Source organism: Lepidothrix coronata, unplaced genomic scaffold (genome assembly GCF_001604755.1).
Source record: "Lepidothrix coronata isolate B3197 unplaced genomic scaffold, Lepidothrix_coronata-1.0 Scaffold5, whole genome shotgun sequence".
In the NCBI taxonomy this organism is placed as follows: Eukaryota; Metazoa; Chordata; class Aves; order Passeriformes; family Pipridae; genus Lepidothrix; species Lepidothrix coronata.
Genome location: NW_016690185.1, coordinates 11,849,361 through 11,870,788, shown reverse-complemented (window position 1 = coordinate 11,870,788; position 21,428 = coordinate 11,849,361). Strand labels below are relative to the sequence as shown.

The following is a 21,428-nucleotide window of genomic DNA, read 5'->3' as shown; positions in this document are numbered from 1 at the left end:
TACACATTTATCCAAGTCCTTTGGGCCAAAACAGCCTTTTGATTATTGGCTTTTTCTCTTTTAAGAAGCCATGTGATTTTCACAACTGATAGACCTATTCCACCCAACTCCCAAAGCACTACCCATTTTTTATGCCCTTTCAGTAATAGAATATTTGCACTCTTGCTGAAATATTTACAGCTCTGTAATTTTTGTGGACTCTGATATTAAGCTCCACATAACTTTTTCTTTTAGGTGGGGCTTTTTCTTGTAATAATTTGAGTTCACCATCATGTATTTGACAACAAAAACATTCATCTTTCAAAAGCTTTATTCTAGCATGGATGATTTTTTGGCAAATTGTCATTGTGAAGGATTCAGTGTGGATGTTGCGGGAATCTCCACACTTCCTATATTCAAGGAGCTACAGGTCAAGAAGCTACATGAAGCCAAGTGCTGAATCTGAGCAGATGTCATCAACTGTTCTCCCAGAGCTACAGCTCTACTTTCTTCCTCAAGGTGTTTTCTGATCTTCCCAAGTTTGAACCCTTCTCTACTCCATGTGAACAGCATATCAAAGTCCTGTTCTCTGAAACTTGAGATCTGCAGCTAATTTTGTCGACAATGAAAACAGTCTTTACCACCCAACCTATTAGCTGACTTTCCTCTGAAGTCATAAACATTCATTGTCATAATACCAATCCACCTCTCCCATTTCCCATTTGTATCAGGCTATTTTGGCTGCAATTTGTTCTGATCTTGCAGCATATGGGGGCAGGGACTCTGGGGTCATGCTTTTATTGGTTTTGGTTTTCTGTTTGGTTTTTTTTTGCAGAAAGCTATGGACAAACAGGTTTATATTAAGTAAACTCCAAGATGACATCCATTTCTGCAATACATCCCAAGAACAATTGTTTTCCCCATTGATTAAGTGGTTGATACAGAATCATACTGCATTTCTGCTCTGCTGAAGCCAGCAGTGGAAGTTAGCAATGTGCATTTTACATGAGTTTAGATCACTTGCATAAGAAAGTGCTAACATTTGTAGTGTAATTAGTTCTACTGGCATGTTTGATACACAGGATATACAGAATTTATATGAAAAAATTCCTCAGTGATAGAAAGTCATAGCATAACGTTCTTTTGCAGCATTTTGATTCATTGCACCTCATTAATTCAGGCTTCCCCATGATCTCACCTCTAAAATTTGTACTGGGTTAGCTAATTACAAGAGTGGGAAGTACTTCATAAGAAACCTAGGAAAGCCCATTATTTTTCATGTGGTTTACCTGGATTTCTACTGTCCTGGGGACATATTTCATTAGAAAATGAACACTGAGCAAAAGAGATCGTTAACCAGTTATCCCAGATCAGGCCAGAAGAGGGCCAGATATCACCAGCAAATGCAGTTGTGTTCACTATTTTTTTCAAAGTGAAATGTATCCATACATGATTATCAAACTGCATTTCCATAAGCAATTTATTTTGAACAGGAGAAGCAAGTGTACATCATTCCTTTCTCTGGTATAAAAAGGCTAAGTGCAATTTTAGACCTAGTTACAACACTGTAACAGAGCATTACTAATTTTTTATAGTGGGCTGTGCCATCTTCTGCAGCCAGAAGATGCAAGATTTAAAAATTAATTCAACATCCTTAAGAAGCACACTTTTTGCCACATAGAAATTCTAAGCTCTGGCACAGATGCAGGATGGCAAACTTAAGGCATCCAGCACATGGATTTGAAGAGACATAAACAAATTCTCTGTCAAGGCGCAGAGAGACTGGTGCTGAAGTGCAGTTTTGTCAGGGTGCCCTAAACGCAGAGACTCCTACCAACTAGATTGGAAGTTAGCAAATGTGACACATATCTACAAGAAGGGCTGGAAGGAGGATCCAGGGATCGACATGCCTGTCAGCCTGACCCTGGTGCCAGGGAAGGTCATGGACCGCATCATCTGAGTGATGATGGCACATACAGAATAACCAGAAGATCAGGCCCAGTTAGCATGGGTTTATGAAAGGCAGATCCTTCCTGACCAACTTGGCCTTTTATGACAAGGGGACTTGCCCAGTGGAGGAGGGAAATATTGTGTATGTATTCTACCTAAACTTTAGTAAAACTTTTGACATTATTTTCCACAGCATTCTCTTGGAGAAATTGGCTGCTCCTGGCTTGGGTGAAAAACTGGCTGGACAGCTGAGCTCAGAGAGTAGTGGTGAATGGAGTTACACCCAGCTGGCAGCCAGTCATGAGTGGGGTTTCCCCAGGTTCGGTACTGGGACCAGTCCCGTTTAACATCTTCATTGATGACTTGCATGAGGGGACTCAGAGTCAGTTCACAGATGACACCAGGCTGAGCAGGAGTGTTGATCTGCTGGAGTGCAGGAAGGCTCTACAGAGGGATTTGGACAGGCTGGACTTGATAGGCCAAGGCCAATTGTATGAGGTTCAATAAAGTGAAGTGCTGGGTCCTGCACTTAGGTCACAACAACCCCATGTAATCCTCCAGTCTTAGGACAGAGTGGCTGGAAAGCTACCTGATGGAAAAGGACGTGGAGGTGCTGATCAACAGTGGCTGAACATGAGCCAGCAGTGTGTCCAGGTGGCCAAGAAGGCCAAGGGCATCCTGGTCTGTATCAGCAGTAGTGTGGCCAGCAGGACTAGGGCAGTGATCATTCCCCTGTACTCAGCACTGGTGAGGCTGTGTCTTGAACCCTGTGTCCAATTCTGGGCTCCTCACTACAAGACACACACTGAGTTGCTGAAGTGTGTCCAGAGAAGGGCAGTGAAGCTAGTGATGAGTCTGAAGCACAAGTCTTATGATGAGCATGTGAGGGAGCTGGAGTTGTTTAGCCTGGAGAAAAGAAGGCTCAGAGGTGACCTTATTGCTCTCTACAACTACCTGAAAGGAGGTTGTAGCCAGGTGGGTGTTGGTCTCCTCTCCCAAGTAACAAGTGACAGGATGAGAGGAAAACAGCCTCAAGCTGAATCAAGGGAACTTTAGTTTGGATATTGGAAAAATTTCTTCACTGAAAGGGCTGTCAATCACCAGAACAGGCTGCCCAGGGAAGTGGTTGGATCACCATCCTTGGAGCTATTTAGAAGACATGGATGTGGCACTTAGTGACATGGTTTCATAGCAGACTTGGCAGTGTTGGGTTACTGGTCTTAGATCTTAGAGATCTTTTCCAGCTTGAATAATTCTATAATTCTATGACTTTCAGCCATGCATATGTGTCTTATGGACATGACCAAATGGCAATTCTGCTGTCTTCTGATCAGGGGGAGATCAGTGCAGAGGTTTGGGGTGACTCAAAATACTTCCATTCCCCTGTATTTGTTTTACTTCGGTAAACTAAAAATAGGAAGGACTAAACCTGCAATAAATGGCAACACGAATATAACACATGTTGTGGCTGAGGAGAAATACGATAATTTGCAATGGTATCCTCCAAAATCTGTTGCCAGGCTTCCACAATTATTCTGAGTTTGTCCATGGTCTCCATAGCAGCCTTTCCTGAGGCTTGAGGCCGGTGTGATGACTCACAGTGGTTCACTGAAGGACTCAACTTATTTCCAAAGGAGTCTGAGTCACAGGATGCCAAACCTGGATTGGTTTCCTGTAATATAGAGGTTCCCAAGCTATGGCAGACTTACCACTCATGGTACACAAGCCACCTCAGCGTGGTGCTCCAAAACCTCCCAGACAGTGCCACAGGGTATACAAGAGTAAGCAGGAGATGTTGCTGCTGCTGGCAAACAAACAAAATTCTTTGGAAACTTCTGCTTTAGTAAGTTGCTGAACTCATACTGACTCTGTCCCTCTACTCCTCAGAAGGGTAAAAACAGTTTACCACAGCACAGTAGTAAAAGCACTGAATATAGACCTTGTTGTGAGCCCTGGGCTGGTTTCCTGAACTCATTAGTGGTGCCACTGTGGGCACAGTGTTACAGCAGCTGCCCTGCAACCTGCAGCAGAAGTTTCTCACAGAGCTCTCACTCCTGAGCATCCACTCTGGAGTAGTACAATGGGCAACTCATCCTGGCACACACACCCTCCTCAGCAACAGGCTTGAGCTTTGCAGCAGATTTTGGAAGAAATGCAATCTTTCCTCCTAGATGACCATCCTAACCACAGGCACAGATTTAGGCTTTCCTTTATATTCCTTTTTGTCTTCTGGTCCCCATGAATCTCATCTTCCTGGAAAAGTGGGTGTTCTCCCATGAAGCAGAGAGCTAGCTCCTCCCAGCTTGCCAAGTACAGTTTATAACCTTATATTTAAAGGGATAATTTTGTGCTTTGAATCTCCTCAGACTAAGGAAAGGCAGGAGCCCAGGCCACCCACTCGCTGGATGACACAGGGCAGCCTCTGGAAGGTGCTCTTAGCAGATGCCTGTTGTGTACTAGGCTGGACACTGTGGTTTAGTGGATGCTGGCTGTGTCAAGAAGAGATGTACCAGAACAAGCCTATCTGAAACACAGGCAGTTAGATATTGCTTCATTTTATTAAAACACATTGGATTCTGAGGCAAATAAGAGTAAGAAACCCACAACCCATAAAGCAAATTACCTCACAGTTACTGATGGCAGCAACCAGTGATATAAATCTGTGCTACCTGAATACCTCTGAAGGCACAACTCCACATACATTTTCAGCAGCAAAACCATACCAAGGTGTCCTCCACTGCTCATTCCTACCTCACCATCCCAGAGCTATCAGCTTCTCAGGTACATTAAGGCTTGCTTGCCTGCATTTCATGACTTATTTCATTTCCTAACCAGTCCACTCCACTGGTTAACTCATCCCACAGTTAGACAGCCCATACCTACAATGGATGTTCCTTATTGTAATTTCAAGCCATCTTTCTTTTCTCCCTGAGCATAATGTCACAAGGACCAGATTAGCTCTGTCGACCCTGGAACAATCTGTGAAGGCTCCTACCACCCCTCTTCTCAGACATCCTTTCCTTTTCCTAAAAAATCACCATTGCTTAGGAGATGGAGACAGACCAGCACCTTCCCTGCTATTGGTGGGCATCAGTTGCAGCCTACAGCAGCTCCTGGTGCCATCCCTGAGAAGGTCTGGTGACACATGACACTGCTAGGCACATCCAGACCGATGACCTGTATTCTACCCCTCCCTTGTCTTTTTTTACCTGAAAGAAGGCCAGGCTACACAACAAAGAAGCAGTTACATTGAATAACACTGACAGTCAAGTCACAACACTGTTGCTATGACACCTTCCAGCTTCACCTACTGAGAAGGCTCTGATACAATATATCAGCTGAAACAGGAAACATTTTACATCCAAATGGACAAAGCTGTAGGCTTTTTTTCAGAACTGAGTTTGATGGTGGCTGCAGCATTGCTCCTTAAGGCCCACTGGCCTTCCAGAACACAACCGAGTATCTGCCATCCTGGGGTATCACCAGCCACTGGATATCAGGACTAGCACTAGCGTTTATTCATATGCTCTGATACCATCCTTATAAATGTTCTTAAAAATCAAAGATGAAGAAATTAAATGAGCAAAACTACTTACACTAAGATTAAATCAGGGTAACTCTCTTCCTTGTCAAGTTGACTTGTCAATTTCTGACAAAGCCATATCCCAAACCTCTCTTGATGACCATAGTGGCTTTCACAACTGCTTTTCATTCCAAAATCCCCCCTGTGTCAAACTAGCAGTCAACTGCTTGAAGCCTATCCTCTTCCCTTTTTACCCAGGAGCTGGGCTAGCCCTGCCTTTTAATTGAAACTGGCATCACTTCACTTTCTCAAGATGTCAACATCTCTTCTATTTGCATTCAAGAGACAATATCAGTTCTAGAAAAAAAAGGAGATTAGTCTTTGATAATCTTTCTCCTACCTTCCCCTTCCAATAATGAATGTAACTAATATTGCAGCTGGAGAAGTTATCTAGAAATAAGATATAATAAGGATTGGAGCAACTCCCTTTCCATACCCAAAAAATAATGTGAAATAGTGCTCTGTATCTGCACCAGTAAGTAGCATTTGGTACAGAAAGGGTCATGAACAGCATACTACTTCTGATGGTTTTATTGGTCACAGGCAGTGTTACAAAGCAGTTACATTGAATAATGCTGTCACAGTCCTATCATAATGTGAGGTTGCTACAACACATTTGGATTTCACACAGTGAAACTATTTTAGGAAAAAGAAAATCATACTCATAACATAAGATCAAGAAAATATATTTGGTTAAAAGAAAAATGGTCCCAGAATTTCAGCCCACTCAAACTGAAGTTAATGGAAAAGCTTCCTCTGACTTCAGCAGGCTCTGAATCCAGCCTTCAACATGCCCTGACCAAGCTGTAAGGTAAAACGTCTCTCTGCTCAGTCACAGGCTCTTCCTTCTTCTGACATACTTGTGCGTGCTGTGTTTTCTTCTTTTTAAGTGAGAAAAACATAAATGTGTAATTGACTATGTCAAATTTCATACATAACAGAGTCAATGTTGGGTCATTTAGAGAGTGGGAGAATTACAAAGGTAATAGCATGCGTACTGGAAAAGCAGGGAATTCCTACACTCCTGAGTGCCTGTAGCAGCTGTTTGTGTAGCCTGAAAGTTTCCAAGAAAGCTCATTACATGGTTCTTCAGAGTTTGCATCTCTGACATCGTCTCTGCATTCAAAAATGGGATTTCAAAACCACAGCTGACAAAATCATATACCAAACTAAGAAACACATCTTTGCTTTAATAAAGTGAAATCTTTTAACCAAATTCAAGTTCAGTTTGAAATAAGATAATTATTTCTAGGAGCTCAGAAATATCCCCGAATCAATTTCTTTTCATTTACAGGTGACTTGATGCATCCTATACCGCTCGTTCAGAGGATGCATGTACAACATGCAAATTGTGTATCAAATTCACCGCTGGTTTTGGAGCCACCAGAGGGCACCGACACACCAAGGCTTCCCAGCCCACGGAATTCCTGTAGCCAGGAGTCTTTTCCATGCCGTGGAAGTTTTAGTTACCGGTCTTACTAACCAAACTATAGCTTCTTGCACTATAATGCTGCATTATTTTGTGAGACCCAAAACTCAGAATGTAATTCACGCTTCAAGGAAAACTGCAATGAGAAGTGCTGTTGTTCAGATTTCAACGGTCACAAAGAATGTAGTTCTTTACCAGAACTGTATTTGCTAATTATCTGTATTTTTAAAGTAGCATATGGATCATAACCCATGCTTTATGAATTTCTCCCTCTCCAGTGCATACAAAGATAACATTTGTGTTTATGTCTCAGACTATGATGACCAAACGCTGTTAGCATAATAATGGACAAGGCTCTACCACATCCAAGTGGGAATGACAGGAGCTGCCATCCTATGTCACAAGCATAGTCCATCAGGAGTCCCTGAGATACAAATATGGCACCCACTCTCCTCCCTACTGGCATTTTGGTCAAGACTTCTCAATAAATGTTCCAGCTTATTTAAAAAAAATGTTTTCATTAATTAAAAACAGTCTATTTACAAATCAGTTGTGAAATGGATAATAACATTCCATAGGAAAAATCAGACTGACTCAAAAGTTGGTAAATATGTTTTTAACTGTAAAATCTCAGATACTGGCTGGTTTCTGTCTTGATAGAAGCTGAGTCCCGTAATTAATTCTATATCTCTGATCCGAGCTGTATGAAATTTCATTCTCTCTTCAACCCACATGGACTCAGACTTGCCATCCTATTGGGACAGAGGAGGAAAAAAAAAAAAAAAGGGTTGTAAAAATTTTTCGTGATATACATTTAAACTATTAACAAAGGAAATTTTGATGTTTTATAAAGACAGAAAGCAGTAACTGTTGGCAAACATCTAACAAACAGAGTGTGCAGGATTATAAAAATTTAGAAGCTTGTCTGAATTCAGTACTTGGTGTTACTTCCTCAAGTAACACAAAACTTGTAGCTACACCAGATCTATCCACCATCTCTTTGATAAAACTATTTCTGAGAGCTGTGCCTGACTTGAGTAGTGACTTCTGTAACCCCTTGCTGCAGGATAGGTCTATACACTTTCCACACTTCTTTTCTCATGTATATGGAGGGGAGCTATGCGCATTCCCATCACAATACCATGGTACCTGAACTAGAAGCAACCAGTACTCTTCAGGAAGATCTGTGTTTTCTTCTGGGAATGCATATGCCTTCGTATTGACCTTTCATTGTGGGTGACTCCCCCTAGAAGCTCTTTATCCTTCTCAGCTGTTGACTGGATAGTTGCATTACAGAAATCTATGTAGAGATCACATTGATGGTCTTGGTATACTCTGACTTCACTCTGCTAGCAAAGTTTTGCTCGTTGACCAGGGAACTTTTATTTTCACATCTGATCATACATAGAGACTTTAACATCATTCTGTCTACAAAAATGTTGTCTTCTCTCTCAAGATGATCATGTTAGGCTGTACCATTCTTACAGGTTTTAAGTAGTTAATCACCATATCCAAGCAAAACAAGTTCAAGCTTGACTTCAGATGTTCATGGGGACTGAAGAGACTACTTACTGCACAGCTTTCACTGTTGTCTTCTCTGTGAGGTACAATGAAAGACAAGGCATCCAGAGACCCTTCACACTCTAGAGGAGTTTCAGAAGTATTTTTACAGCTAGTCAGCACAATGAAGAAGTGGGATGGAACTAGAACTTCTGAATTACCAGGGTATCTGAAATACAAAAGATCTTTCTGTAAATCCACCAAATCATACTTGCACAAAGAACAAATGACAGTAATCAGCTGTATTCTGGCATATCAATTTTAGCAATTCACCTATTTTTCCCAAAGAAAGATTAGATTTGGAAGGAAAACTCCATATTACTATTCTGCAAATCAAGTTTGTCTTGTAGGTTGATTTAAGTAACAAGTTTGATGAGGTATGACAAACTGATTTGTCATAAAAATGTGTAAAACTGAAGAGTTGATGAAGAGTTCAGCTCCAGTCCATCAGTTCAAGCCTGCTGGCTTGAACCAATTTTGCTAATTAGCATAACTCACAACTTGTAGTGGAACACTGCCAGCTCAGGAAGTGTCAACCATGCCACTAGGGATAAGTCCTTGCCTCATCCTCTCCTAGAGGCAATGTCCTAAGTTTTCAGGCTAGCAGACATTCTTGCACATGAAACAGCGAAACAGCTTCTCTTACACTTCACCTTCAGGTTTTAAAATAACACATTTTGGAGGTGCATTTTCTTTTTGTACTTGTTGCTTCTTTCTTAACTTTACTTTTCTGCATCTGCTTAGAGCCATTTGTCTGTCTCTCTGAACTGATATAACCTGACAAGGGCCCATCTCCACAAGATTTCTTTCAAAAGAGGGATACTTGTTAGACCACTTTTGATACTTTTAGACCACTAATGGAAGGAAGAAACGTAGGATTAGAATGGGAAAGGTTCTCACCTTTTCAACTTTTCTGGGGTATCATAGAGCCCATCAGAATCATAATCAAACACAGGACCACTGACTACATTGACACCATTCCTGGCTGCAGCATGTTCAGGTAGCAGGTATTGATGGAAGTAGTTCCATAACACTGAAACACAGTAATAGAAGAGTGAAATAATCTCCAAGATAGAAGCTGCTAATACAACTCTACAGAGTATTCAGTGGAGTATAAACTGACATATAAGCTAGGAAAATAATAAATTCTATAGGTGTTTAGTTTTTCAAGGTTGCATCTAACTGGGCAGCAGCATGGACTGCAGTATCTCCTGGCGTTGTGGTTTCACAGTCACCCTACCCACAAACCTGACTGAGGCATAGTGGTGCTGCTCCCTTGCGGCCTTGGTTTTTTCCTTGGAAACCAAATCATGGAGAGACTAGAGGAGAAAGGCCAGAGAAGATCATGCCTGCCTGTCTTGCCTCACTATCAAGTTGGCCTGGTTAGCTTGTACACCCACGCCTATAAGCTGGTAAGTATCTAACCTATATAATATTTTTAATTAAAATTAACAGTTGAACAATATTCCATTACAAAACAGGATATCTCTTTTGTCCAAGAAGTGCCTTCTTTTTCACCCCAGGAATATGCTTAATCTCTCTCAGTCAGCCATCTCATGTTCCTTCTCTCCCAGGAAAGTCCAAGTCTTCATAACTTTTCTACTAGAGACATGAATATTTTCCTGTTTCCTTAGTGACTAAAAGCATAAAATGCAACTTAATATAACTCCCATAACTATATATGGTATCTGGATTCTCTAGAACAAATTTGATATAAACCCCTGCTTAGGTGCATAGGAAAAAGCAAAAAAAATGTTAAAGATCAAATGAAGACACACTGTGCTCTCATGTAATGAGCCAGTTGATTAGGAATCATTAGCTCACGACAGTGGGCCTTTTTCACAAGGATGATAATCCTACTTCAAGGAACTTTTCACTGAGGTATTCAGTCACAAGAAGTCTTATTTAACAGGGGCAGAGAACATTTGCATGGTTTGGAAGCAATCAAAAAAATCAGCAGTCTTTCTTATATTCAACTGTGCACATAAAATGTGCATACAAATAAAATACCTTTAAATGCAGGATACATTGGCACAATGTTGCTGGTAAGCAAAGCATCATAGTGAGGGCTCTCTGCATCTGTCATAAAATCTGAAGCAAAAAAAGGCAATTAATTACTTGGATTTGTTACTTGAAACTTGCATTCTCATAACATTAAGATGGAGCTGACCTAACTTCACTTTCCAAACCTGATGTGGGTCTAAGTGCTAACTTCAGTACATACTGGATTCCACCTAAAACAAATTATCTTAGTAGCAGCAGCAATTTCACTTCTGAGATATACAGTTGGTGAATTTTTGTGGGATTTAAAAATATCAGAATAGGCTTCTGAATTGGGGGGAAGGGAATAAAATTCACAACCACCAGACCAACCACCCTGACTGCAGAATCTATGCCTAAAGACAGGAGCTCTACTGGAACTCTGCAAATTACATTTGACGCAGATGTTTAAATAACCTACTACTTGGTACTCTACGCAGTAAAGAGAAAAGGCTTCCAAATCACATCAGTGACAGTTCACAAACAATTTATCCACTTCTAAAGACCTAAGTATTTTGTAATATATTTGAGAATCAGAACTATGTTTCTCAGACCAATGCTGAATTTCTACACTAATGACCACATATGGCACATAACAGTATATTTCAAATAGAAATGAACTTATCAAGGCAGTTTTTTACTTTATGAAACATCCCTAAATTTTACTTTGGGTAGTTCTAACTAAGTGAATTACTAAGTTCATACTAAGTGAATTAACAATTTATTGGCTTGCTAGACTTTACTCGATCTTTACATGTTCCTTCCAATTTCTTCTATGAGATGCCAGTTTAGAAACCTGATAAGTTTCAAAACTTCTGGGAAGTACTAAGTGACCTTGAACAATCCATTGGATGCTTAAGTGCTTAAAATGTTTTTCTTTCTCATATGCTGAAGTGAACTCCAACAATTCAGCAACTACTGCTTCATACTCTGATTTGTTATCAAGAACATCTACAAAACACTATATCTGCTACATTACAAATTATTTAAACGAGATAAGCTATATAATGAAGGCAACCTACTTGGAGGAGTAAGAAAACTGTAAGTGAGGTGAGGATGATTGTTGTAAAACAAACATGTCTGGTTATGATTCTGTGAAATACGAACATCTTTGTGTAAACAGCTGGAGGTATTTTCTGTAGCAGAAACCCATTTGTCCTATTGAACAAGAAGAAAGTATCATTGTTAAAAGATGACTTACAATAATTCTCTTGTTATGAGTGACTGCAGAACTCTAAATATTTAGCTGCAACTGCCTTTTACGGTGTGAAGGGACTTAAGGAAGACACAAGAATTTTTCCTCTTCCGTCAGCGGAAAACAAGCCCTTCCACCCACTTCATATATCTTGGAATTGAAGTGAACAGAACTGCAGGATTTTAGCCAAATTGAGAATAACATCTTCCAAAAGGGAATCTAGAGGTGTCCATTAGACACCTGATTTAGAGCAAATGTACTTGTTCATTCAGGCTAGAAATCAGAGACACAAACAGATGTGTGAGCCACTTGTTACAGTAACTGGTTGCTTCATGACACTAACCTCAAAATATTTAGGATCAAGCAAACTGTGACAGAGTTTAGCTAAATTTAATTATAACAGTCATTATTTAAAACCTATAATCAAATTTAAAAGCATCCTCTACTATCCTAATTCCTTCTAAGCATGATATGGCTTCTAATTTTCCTCTGAATAGGAAAGGCCAACTTGAAAAAACTTCCATTCACCAGATCAGTGCTCTGCATGAACAGGTGTATCTTAGCATAGGCTTCAGGACAGCAAAGACTTTATTTATTTCCACCTCTTTTTTTCCCCAAGCAGGATTATATTGTGAGAAAAGGATCATATCAGGGCATGAACAGTTTAAGACAGTCCGGAGATTACTTTTTCAAAAGGATCTGGCCACATTACAAACACTAAGACCAGCAAACCTATGTTGAGACCACAGTTTCAGGATAGCACTGACAGACTGCTATAGCTGACGTATACTGCCAAGCAGTAAGTCAGTGCAGACTCACAGGGGTTCTATATCAATGCCAATGGACTCCTCACTTCCTGGTGGATCTGCTCACTCTGGAGGCAAAACTGTTACACTCTGAGAAATGGAAAAGAGTCAAAGCCAATCCTTATCAGCATAGTGAAGTGAAGAAAAACTCTCTTGAAGTTCTTCTTTATATCTCATGTGGTTTGACTTAGTTCCCTGGGAGGTAATATTACAGAATCATTGAGGAAAACGCTACTTCTAGAATCATCAAGTCCAACTTTTGACCAATCACCACCTTGTCAACCACACCATGGCACTAAGTGTCACACTCAGTTATTTCTTGACCACCTCCAGGGATGGTGACTCCACCACCATGGTGACTCATAGCACACACGGATCTAAGGAGCATTCAGGAATAACTGACATTCAAGCATTTTACTTATCAAGGTTGCTACAAACCTTTCTTCATATACTTACATCTTTGCTAACAGTGTACGCACTCCACAGAGACATCCTGTAGTCCTTGCTGTATCCACTCACATAGCGGGAATGGTAAAGGAGGCAGTAATTATGTCTTTTCTGCAGAACCCTGGGCCGTCCATAGGGTAAAGTAAGTTTCTCCGTTTTCTTAACTGCAACAGAAATAGTGCTTATTACTTTTCAATCAATACTGGTTGTTAAGTATCTTCATCTTTTATACACCTTTAATTTTAAATTGCCAAACAAACAGAGAAATCACAGTAATGGAACAAAAAAATTTCATTCTTATATCAAAGGCACAGTTCCTGTGCTAAGGCAAAGATGACAAAGCCAGTATAAAGCTTATATTTAAACCAAAACATTTTGCCATCTAAAATAGGTTAATCTAAGTTGCAAAGTTAAAGTATTTGTTGACTTTCTGTTTCAATTTAAATATATAATGTGAGATCTGCTTCTATGTAACATTTAGATGAGAGAGAAACCAATTCTGGTGATTTGAAATTACTACTTTAGTAGAAACCATAAAGTCGTATGTAAAAGTGACATTTAAAGGACTAAGAAATACAGTGATCTAAACAAACAATACAGTGAAGCTGGTTGGATTTTCAAATGTATTTTCCTTAAAAGTATGCTGCCACTATGATATCAGTATTTGCATTGATTTCTTATCAGGTATTTCCACTTAGACCACTTTAGCTTCCCATTCTGGAATGCTCATTACTTCAATGCTGGAAAAGTCAAAAGTATCAGATTATACATATGCCATAAAGACACATGTATAAGGACACACATTTATTTGAGAACAAATTGTTCAGTAGGACTGTATTCAAAAACATTGTAACCATAGAATGGTTTGGGTTGGAAGAGACCATAAAGATCATCTAGTTCCAACCCTGCTGTCAAGGGTGGGGACCACCCTTCACTAGACCAAGTTGTTCAAAGCCTCATCCAGCCTGGCCTTGAACACTTCCAGGGATGGGGCATCCAGAAATTCTCCAGACAGGACTATAGATCCAATGGTTATTTCAAAGAATTTTTACATCATTTACATAAGAGTTCCTCAGAAGTTTAAAAATACAAAATATTTGATGACTAATAAAACTTTTTGTTAAATTTTTAACTTAGATTATTATCATCTAAAGTTCTTACCTTCTGCTTCAGTGAGATTTAAACGCTGATTAAAATCCCTTATTGGCAAGCCCTATAATTATAAAGCAAAAGCGGTGAGATTCTACAAAGTATTCTACAAAGCATACCTTGAGTTGGTATTACCCTTAAAGTACTGCATGTAACTTCTGTCTTGCAAGTCACACGTATACAGAACTCGCTGACATGTACTGCAGAGGAGCAACAGGGAATTTGCAGAAAAAAATGAGGTTTGCATTTGTTTGCATCTACAGACTTGAAAACCACAGGCCAAACACAGAACAGAAATTTCAACATAACTAAGTGAAGTGAGCAAGAACTGAATGCTTTCCCCATCAAGCTTCTGTGACATTTTCCCATGCTCTTCAGAAGTGAATGTGACTTTATATAAGCAAACTGCAAAAATTAATACACAAATACAGGCTAGCACCCGCTAATCCCAAGCAAGATTTGATTTTGAAATGAATAGTAAAGGATTGTGAAACATATCTGGAGAATGCAGAGCTTCACTCTTTGAATACAACACAGACTTCTGCCTCCACGACTTTCACCATTTCAGTACTTACTGCTGTCCTGCAGGAGCAGCCAAGGCTCACTGAAAAGGCTCTTTGTCCCACCACAGAGCATTCAGAAGGATGGTTTGTTTCTTTGGGATGGTGGGGGGTATAAACAGGGTTCCTTAATAGATGGTTTAGGCGTCCATGAGTTCCATTGTTTGGGGCTGGTTTCAAATCAAGCAAATCTATGAAAGAATTCAAGTGATATTAGCAGAAGGAGAAAGATTGTAATAGTTGATTGTATTGTGCTTAGAAGTATGGATGAGTCAATAAAGCCGCACTTCTTGCTGCTCACAACACCCAACAAGGAAAGCAATGTAACCTCTTTAAAAGGGACCATGCATGTTTTTAATTAGGGTTCAGGACAGTATTCATCTGCTTATAAGGTTAAGTTCCCTCAATTAATTTTATATCAGAAAGTTTACATGCTGCCTTTTATACATCCTATTCTTCTAATGCTTTCTGTACAGAATGGAGGAAATCTAAACATCAATGAGTGCACTTAAAAAAAAAATGATCTGTCACTGAACTCACTTCAGTGTAAGCACTCTACCCCTTCCATACAGCATACACAGAACAGCTCAGGGGGGCACAAGACAGTATTTCAATAACAACCATGATATGAGAAGACAGAAAAGCATACAAGGCTGAGAGAGACATGCTTGTTTCCTATTCCAGCAAACAACTTAAACACACAGTTTAAATACAGTATACTTGAATATTGCCACTGATCTCAAGCATTTGCCATGCTCCCATTAAGTGTTTTCTGGATCAAACCCTTTGGTAATACTTTGTCTCTCATAGATGCAGTACAGGTTCTAACAAGAGAGGGAAGCAGACAGGAAATAATAGAAAACAGGCGAAGACCTCAAGGGGAATAAACAAACAGAAAGTGGTAGATCTAGTGATAGACTTTTGGAGAAACGTAATGAAGAAGGGACAAAGCAACAAGGAATAACAGTAACATTGTTACTGTTAGAGGGAGGAAAAGGGGGCCACAACACATGTAATTTTCAGAAAAAAACACCACTTCTCTGGTGCAGTGTGGTCTGCATGGGGTTAGAAAATAAAGTGAAGAACATCTGTATATGGAGCGGACAGTCTGAGATCCTCAGATACAGAAACAGACTGCATGGAACAGCACTGAGTCATGAATTCTAGAGTGACACCATAGAGAGGGGAGAAACTGGAAACCTGAGTATTGCAGAGACAACTAGCTCTAGAGCAAGATTCCAAGGCGATGGGACTACAGACTAACAAAACACTTGCAGTCCATCAGAACACCAAAAAACTCACATATTTGAAACACCTGTTGTATTAGACAATGAGAATGAGCAGGAAAACATTCAAAGCTAGTATTAAAAGATACAATACAGAAATTAAACAAGTGACACATAAATGAGGAATTTGAGAGGAGTTTTTTACATGAAACAAGTAAAAAAAAAAAGAAAAAAGTCTAAATTTTATCTGAATTAAAAACCTGTTTAAATTAAGGAACTAAAATTAAAAATATGGTAAAGTGAAAAAGAAGAAAACACATGACAATATACAAGGAACCCACATAAAAGGAAGGTGTGACTGATGTAGGCTTTCTGGAAATGGGCTGCCTGGTTGCTGCACCCATACCCATTACTCTGCTTGTTCTGCCTGAAAAAGGTCACCTGAGTGATTAATCTGATAAAGCCTCTAGTTAGATATGAGAGAGAAATATCCCTTCTTCTTGATGGTAGAGAGATTGTGAAGCAGACAGTTTTAGTAGTGGTGACTCAAAGTGTCAGATCTGGAGCAGCCAGAGGAATACACAGATCAATGGAAAAGAGACATACAAGGTGGCCTGACCAGGAGACCCTAAACTGCTGTTAGTCATTTAGAGATAGACCTTTCTCAGAAAAACAACAGCTTTTTATTTGTGAAAATCAGCAGCAAGTCTTAAGGACGAGTTTCTAAGGACACTTAAAAATCTGTTACTAAAAGATTTACAATGCCCAAAAGATATCACATTTTACTGAACAAAAATGACCCTCATCCATTGTACTTACCACACAATAAATTATATACTTCAATGTTTTCAAATGGATCAACTTGAGTACGAAACTTGAATCCTGGTCCAAAACCAATAAAGATAGCCTAGGATTTACAGAGAAAAGTATAGTGGAATTCTGTTTAAGACAAGTTGAAATGGAAAGTATCTTCAAACTCAGAGAGCATTTTCTTCCAAAAACTTAATCTTTACTTTACCAGCATAGGTCAGATCAAGTCAAAAGCATAAGTTTTTCTTTTAAAAAAGTAGATGCGTAAGAATAACTTTTTAAAGTAGTAAAAGAGTATTAGGAAACCCAATGCTGTTTCATTGCCTTTAGCCATTTATGAAGACCCTTGCTCTTCTCTGCTTTTGAAGAAGTTAGTAATTTTCTTAAATGCTTTAAGAGATTTAATGGAAATGTTGATCCAAAATAACCATCACATTTCATGTCCTGTAAACAATTTGGAAGCTTTTAACTTAAGGCTATAAAAACATCTGTTGGTAGCAATGTTTTAAGTGGTTTAAGCAATGAAAAGGTCATAGGCTTCTACGCCTGGTTTGCAGCTGTTCTTTCTTCTTGCACCATTTCCTGAGCTGTTCTGGACCTGATCCAGGAACACAGTCAGCTCAAAAACTTTTCTGTTTTTTTTCCTGCTGGCTCTTTTCCTTCTGGTTCAATTCGCCAACCTACTTGACACTGCAGCCATACAAAGCTTACGCTAGTTTACAGTAGGGTTTGCTGCATGAATAAGAACAAGGAGAGAAGGGCAACAAATGCTTAAACTCAACTGCTGCCAAAAATATTGTTTTAAAACTTATCCTGAGATATTCAGTTTATTTTTTAATGAAATGAAACAGATTATACCCATCTGTGGCATCAAGATACTGAATGAGTGATAGATGCTTTACTCTCTATAGCACCTCCCTGGATAAGATCTCCAAGCTTTTTGCAAAAAATGCAATTGTCTCAGATTTCACAGAAGTTAAAAACTCAACTCTACCAGCTTTTTTCGAGATTAAAGCATAATGCAGGGTGTCATTCTGCAACTATTGATACTAAAATCTGTAGGCTAATAATTTACTCAACAAGCCTAATTTGAACTAGATGAGGTAGGGACTTGCTACCTCCTTTCTCTTGATTTTGGTAATTACAGAGTATAAAATCTATGCTGTTATAATGTTAGCCACAATAAGGACAAATTATATCTGTTTTAAGACCTGTTAGGGATGCTATGAACTGACAATCCCAAGTGTCAGCAAAACATTTGAATAAACATACTGAAAAAATTTACACAGTTAAACTGTATCAGAGAGAAACAATATGTTAAACTGTCATTTGGCATCACATGGCCTTGTTGGTTGAAACCCATTACTAGATACACTATCAACAGGTTTTCCATTGTCAAATCAGGGAAGAAGAACTGGCCTGGAAGGGTAAACCGATACAAAATTAACACACGTTTTGGCTAACATGTTTTATGGCTGTTTTCTAAAAACAGTTTGACGCCAACACCATATAATTCTAAGACACAGGAAAAAAAGGTTTTTAAGAGAAATCTCTGTGTTACATGGACTATGTAAGTCTTTTCATAAAACCTGTTTTCAACAATTTTCTCTCTTTATAGATGTCTTTACACATATTCACTGTAATAATTCCAAGTACCTCACAACTGTTTGTGAATTCTATCCTGAAAACAGCTTTCTGAAATCAAGAGTATTGCCTTTCACTTTATTGATAGCAGAAACTAAAGCAGGGATAGGTTAAGTGACTTCCCCAAATTAGATGAAACTGACTAAGAATCTGATTTCACATTTTCCTATGATCTCTTCCCATTTGTCATTAAAGAGAAGAATTTCAGGACTTTCCTTATTTTATGACTAACACGTTTTCTCCTCAACAGACTACCTCAAAACAGTGATACATAATCTATCATGACAGAGTAGAATTACAGAGCTGGAAGAGAATTTAGTCAACTTTTTAAAAGCCGAAATCAAAAGTAATTATGTTATTTCTGAAAGATGCTTGTATGACCAGTTTTTAGGTAGTGCCTGTCATAAAAGTTCCACAGACTTCCAGGGCAAACTAATGTACTCATTAATGGTTTAAAAGAAAGTTTTCTAATAACCAAATGAGTTCTTCTTTATTGCAGTTTAAGCCTGTTACTTCTGTTCTTAGGCAACCCAGAAATCAAATGAACTCTAGGTTTACAGACCAGGAAACTGACTGGCTAAGCAACAACTCCCCTTGCAAGGGCCTGGGTGACACAGTGGACAACAAGGCAAATCTGAGCCAGCAGCACACCTTGGCAGCAGAGCATCCTGCACTGTACAAACAGAAGCTCAGCCAGCAGACTGAGGGAAGGGATTATCCCTTTCTACTCAGCATTTCTTTAGACTACATCAGGATACTGCACCTTCAGCATAAGAATGACATCAACAAACAATCATTGTAAATTCAGGGGAGGACCCCCAAGGTGGCTGGGGGCTGAAGTCCTTGTCTTGCAAAGAGGAACAGGGCTTGTTCAGCACAGAGAAGAGACTGCTTCAGGCAGACTCAGAAGCAGTCCTCCAGTACATACAACAAGGTCATCAAGGAAAAAGAGCCGTGCTCTTCAGTGCTACTCAGCAAGGGGCAGAGGGAGAACAGGCAAACTGAAAGAAGAAGGGTTCTAGATGGCTATAACTAAACACATTTATACCAGGAGGATAGTTAGGCAGTGGAATGGGTTGGTTAGAAGCTGTGGAGCCTCTGCTCTTGGTAGTTTCAAAGACACAGCTTCATAAAGCCCTGAGTAACCTGGTCTGATCTGAGGCCTGACTCTGTTTTGAGTTGGATGTGAGACTAGAGATCTTCTGAGCTCCCTTACAATCTGAATTCTCTTAAGATCTACAATTATTTTATTTGATGATTTGATAAGTTCTCTTTTCCTGCTTTTAATGCTGCAACAAAACAAATAGTCATACCTTTATACTCCTACTGGCAGAGCAAGATCTCTGGGGTAAATCCTGTTGGGTTTTGACCAATTCTTACAACAATGGAATCCCCCCCTCTGTAGGTTACCTAGCAATATTAATCCTATAATTGCTTGATTTCTTTAATTACAGATGGAATAATGTCACAGATCTTTGAAAAAATAATCCCAACACCCAGCAAACACAACATTTGGAAACAGGAGCCAAAAAATAAGAGCTAACATAAATTTAAATCTCACCTGCATACTGGGGAAGCGATTGTCTGAGCCATGGAATCCACCTGTGCAGCTTTTAATCTCAAGTGGTTTTCTATTAAAAATACACAGTTTATATAACTCACACTTTATAAATCATATTGGTCTAAAACACATTCAGTGATGCCTTGTTTACTTCTCTATTTAAAGATTTTTAGAGGATCATCCATAGGGAATAAGAAGTCTTAAAGCTCTGGAAGACAATACCCTTAAAATCAGAATGGTAGTTTCCTCCGCAAATATTATCCCTTTGGAATTCTCATGTGCCCATCAGAGTCATCTGAAGTCAAATAGCACATGACATATGAACAAAATATTTGAATATTTGTTCTCAGGATAATAGATTTTCACTGTCTTTTGGGTAACAGAACTTTACACTACTTTATATGAGTGATTCTTAGTAGGTTTTTTTTATAAAATCTCTAATGTAGTTTAGACCATTCAGTCTAATAAAAAACAAACCTCCAACCTATGCTAGGTCCATATATATTATTTAAACACATACAGTTCTAGTAACCCAAACCTCTTTTGCACAACTTGCACACATCTACGGTGCTATACAACAGGACTTACTAAAGACATGGACTGAAAAATTCTTCCATGATGAAAGCCCTGAATCATCACAGAGGTGTTCAAAATTATATTATTACAGGAGATACCACTATTCTGGGAGTTGTAAATTGTAAGGTAATTAACAGTAGTGGAGTCAGCAAGTTCAAAGACTGACAAGATTGATTCAACCAAGTAATTAATTACATGCTTTGATTTCATGGACTCACTTTGGAAATTCCTAAAGCATAGCAAGATGTGCTCAAGTATCTGACAATGAGGACCTTAGTTTCTAACCTGCCACTATCTCCATACCCAGCAGGGAGAATATCTGTAGCTGCCAGTTTAGAATTAAGCCTCCCCAGGTGAGCAAAACCTGTAGAGAAAAGCATGCACTGTTTCTGTGCAACATCCCTTTGCTGTGACGAACAAGAATACCACGCTCCAATAGATATCACTGAACTCTCAGCATCTGGAAGAACAAAGCTTTGAGAAAACAAGAAGTTATTTGTTGTATAATGAAGTACTGCAAACTCTAACTTACCGAGCAAGCTGCCATTGGGAGTCTAAATAGAAGTGCAGCGGTTCAATCCGGTCATTATAGGAATAATGGAAACGCTTGGGTAGCAGCTTTTTCATATAAGCTTTGAAAGGCTGGTTTGGTTCTCTGCACTGAAATGTTGAAATTAAAACATAAAATGTACATTTCACCAAAATTTACTTATGTCATGCATAGTTCTCATACAGCACATCAATTGCAAAGGGTCTGCAATAACTTGCACTAAGAACAGTATGATCCCATGAGGCTTGGAGTCATCCGGTCTCCAACATAAATATGAATGAATACTTAAATACTGACTGGTTTTGGATTCAATGGTTATTAGAAGAATATTTAATACTAGATTATGGACATAATTTACTTTTT

General features: G+C 39.1%; 1 protein-coding gene across 6 annotated transcripts in view; it reads right to left on the bottom strand.

Moving 5' to 3' along the window:
• The window catches only part of LOC108504086 (ectonucleotide pyrophosphatase/phosphodiesterase family member 1-like), a 70,216-nt gene that overhangs the window by 9,197 nt on the left and 39,591 nt on the right, over positions 1 to 21,428 (bottom strand). For 5 of the 6 annotated variants that reach the window (XM_017828746.1, XM_017828717.1, XM_017828738.1 and 2 more), the window contains 11 exons: positions 21,048 to 21,175; positions 19,940 to 20,009; positions 16,744 to 16,831; positions 14,714 to 14,889; positions 14,151 to 14,202; positions 12,999 to 13,153; positions 11,564 to 11,699; positions 10,512 to 10,592; positions 9,402 to 9,534; positions 8,514 to 8,670; positions 6,029 to 7,693 (listed from right to left, as the gene is read on the bottom strand). In XM_017828746.1, the coding sequence (XP_017684235.1) occupies positions 7,526 to 7,693; positions 8,514 to 8,670; positions 9,402 to 9,534; positions 10,512 to 10,592; positions 11,564 to 11,699; positions 12,999 to 13,153; positions 14,151 to 14,202; positions 14,714 to 14,889; positions 16,744 to 16,831; positions 19,940 to 20,009; positions 21,048 to 21,175 (1,344 nt within the window). In that variant the 3' untranslated portion in view covers positions 6,029 to 7,525. Of the gene's footprint in view, positions 1 to 4,714; positions 4,722 to 6,028; positions 7,694 to 8,513; positions 8,671 to 9,401; positions 9,535 to 10,511; positions 10,593 to 11,563; positions 11,700 to 12,998; positions 13,154 to 14,150; positions 14,203 to 14,713; positions 14,890 to 16,743; positions 16,832 to 19,939; positions 20,010 to 21,047; positions 21,176 to 21,428 lie in introns of those variants that run through there. The other variant, XR_001876992.1, reaches the window with a different exon arrangement.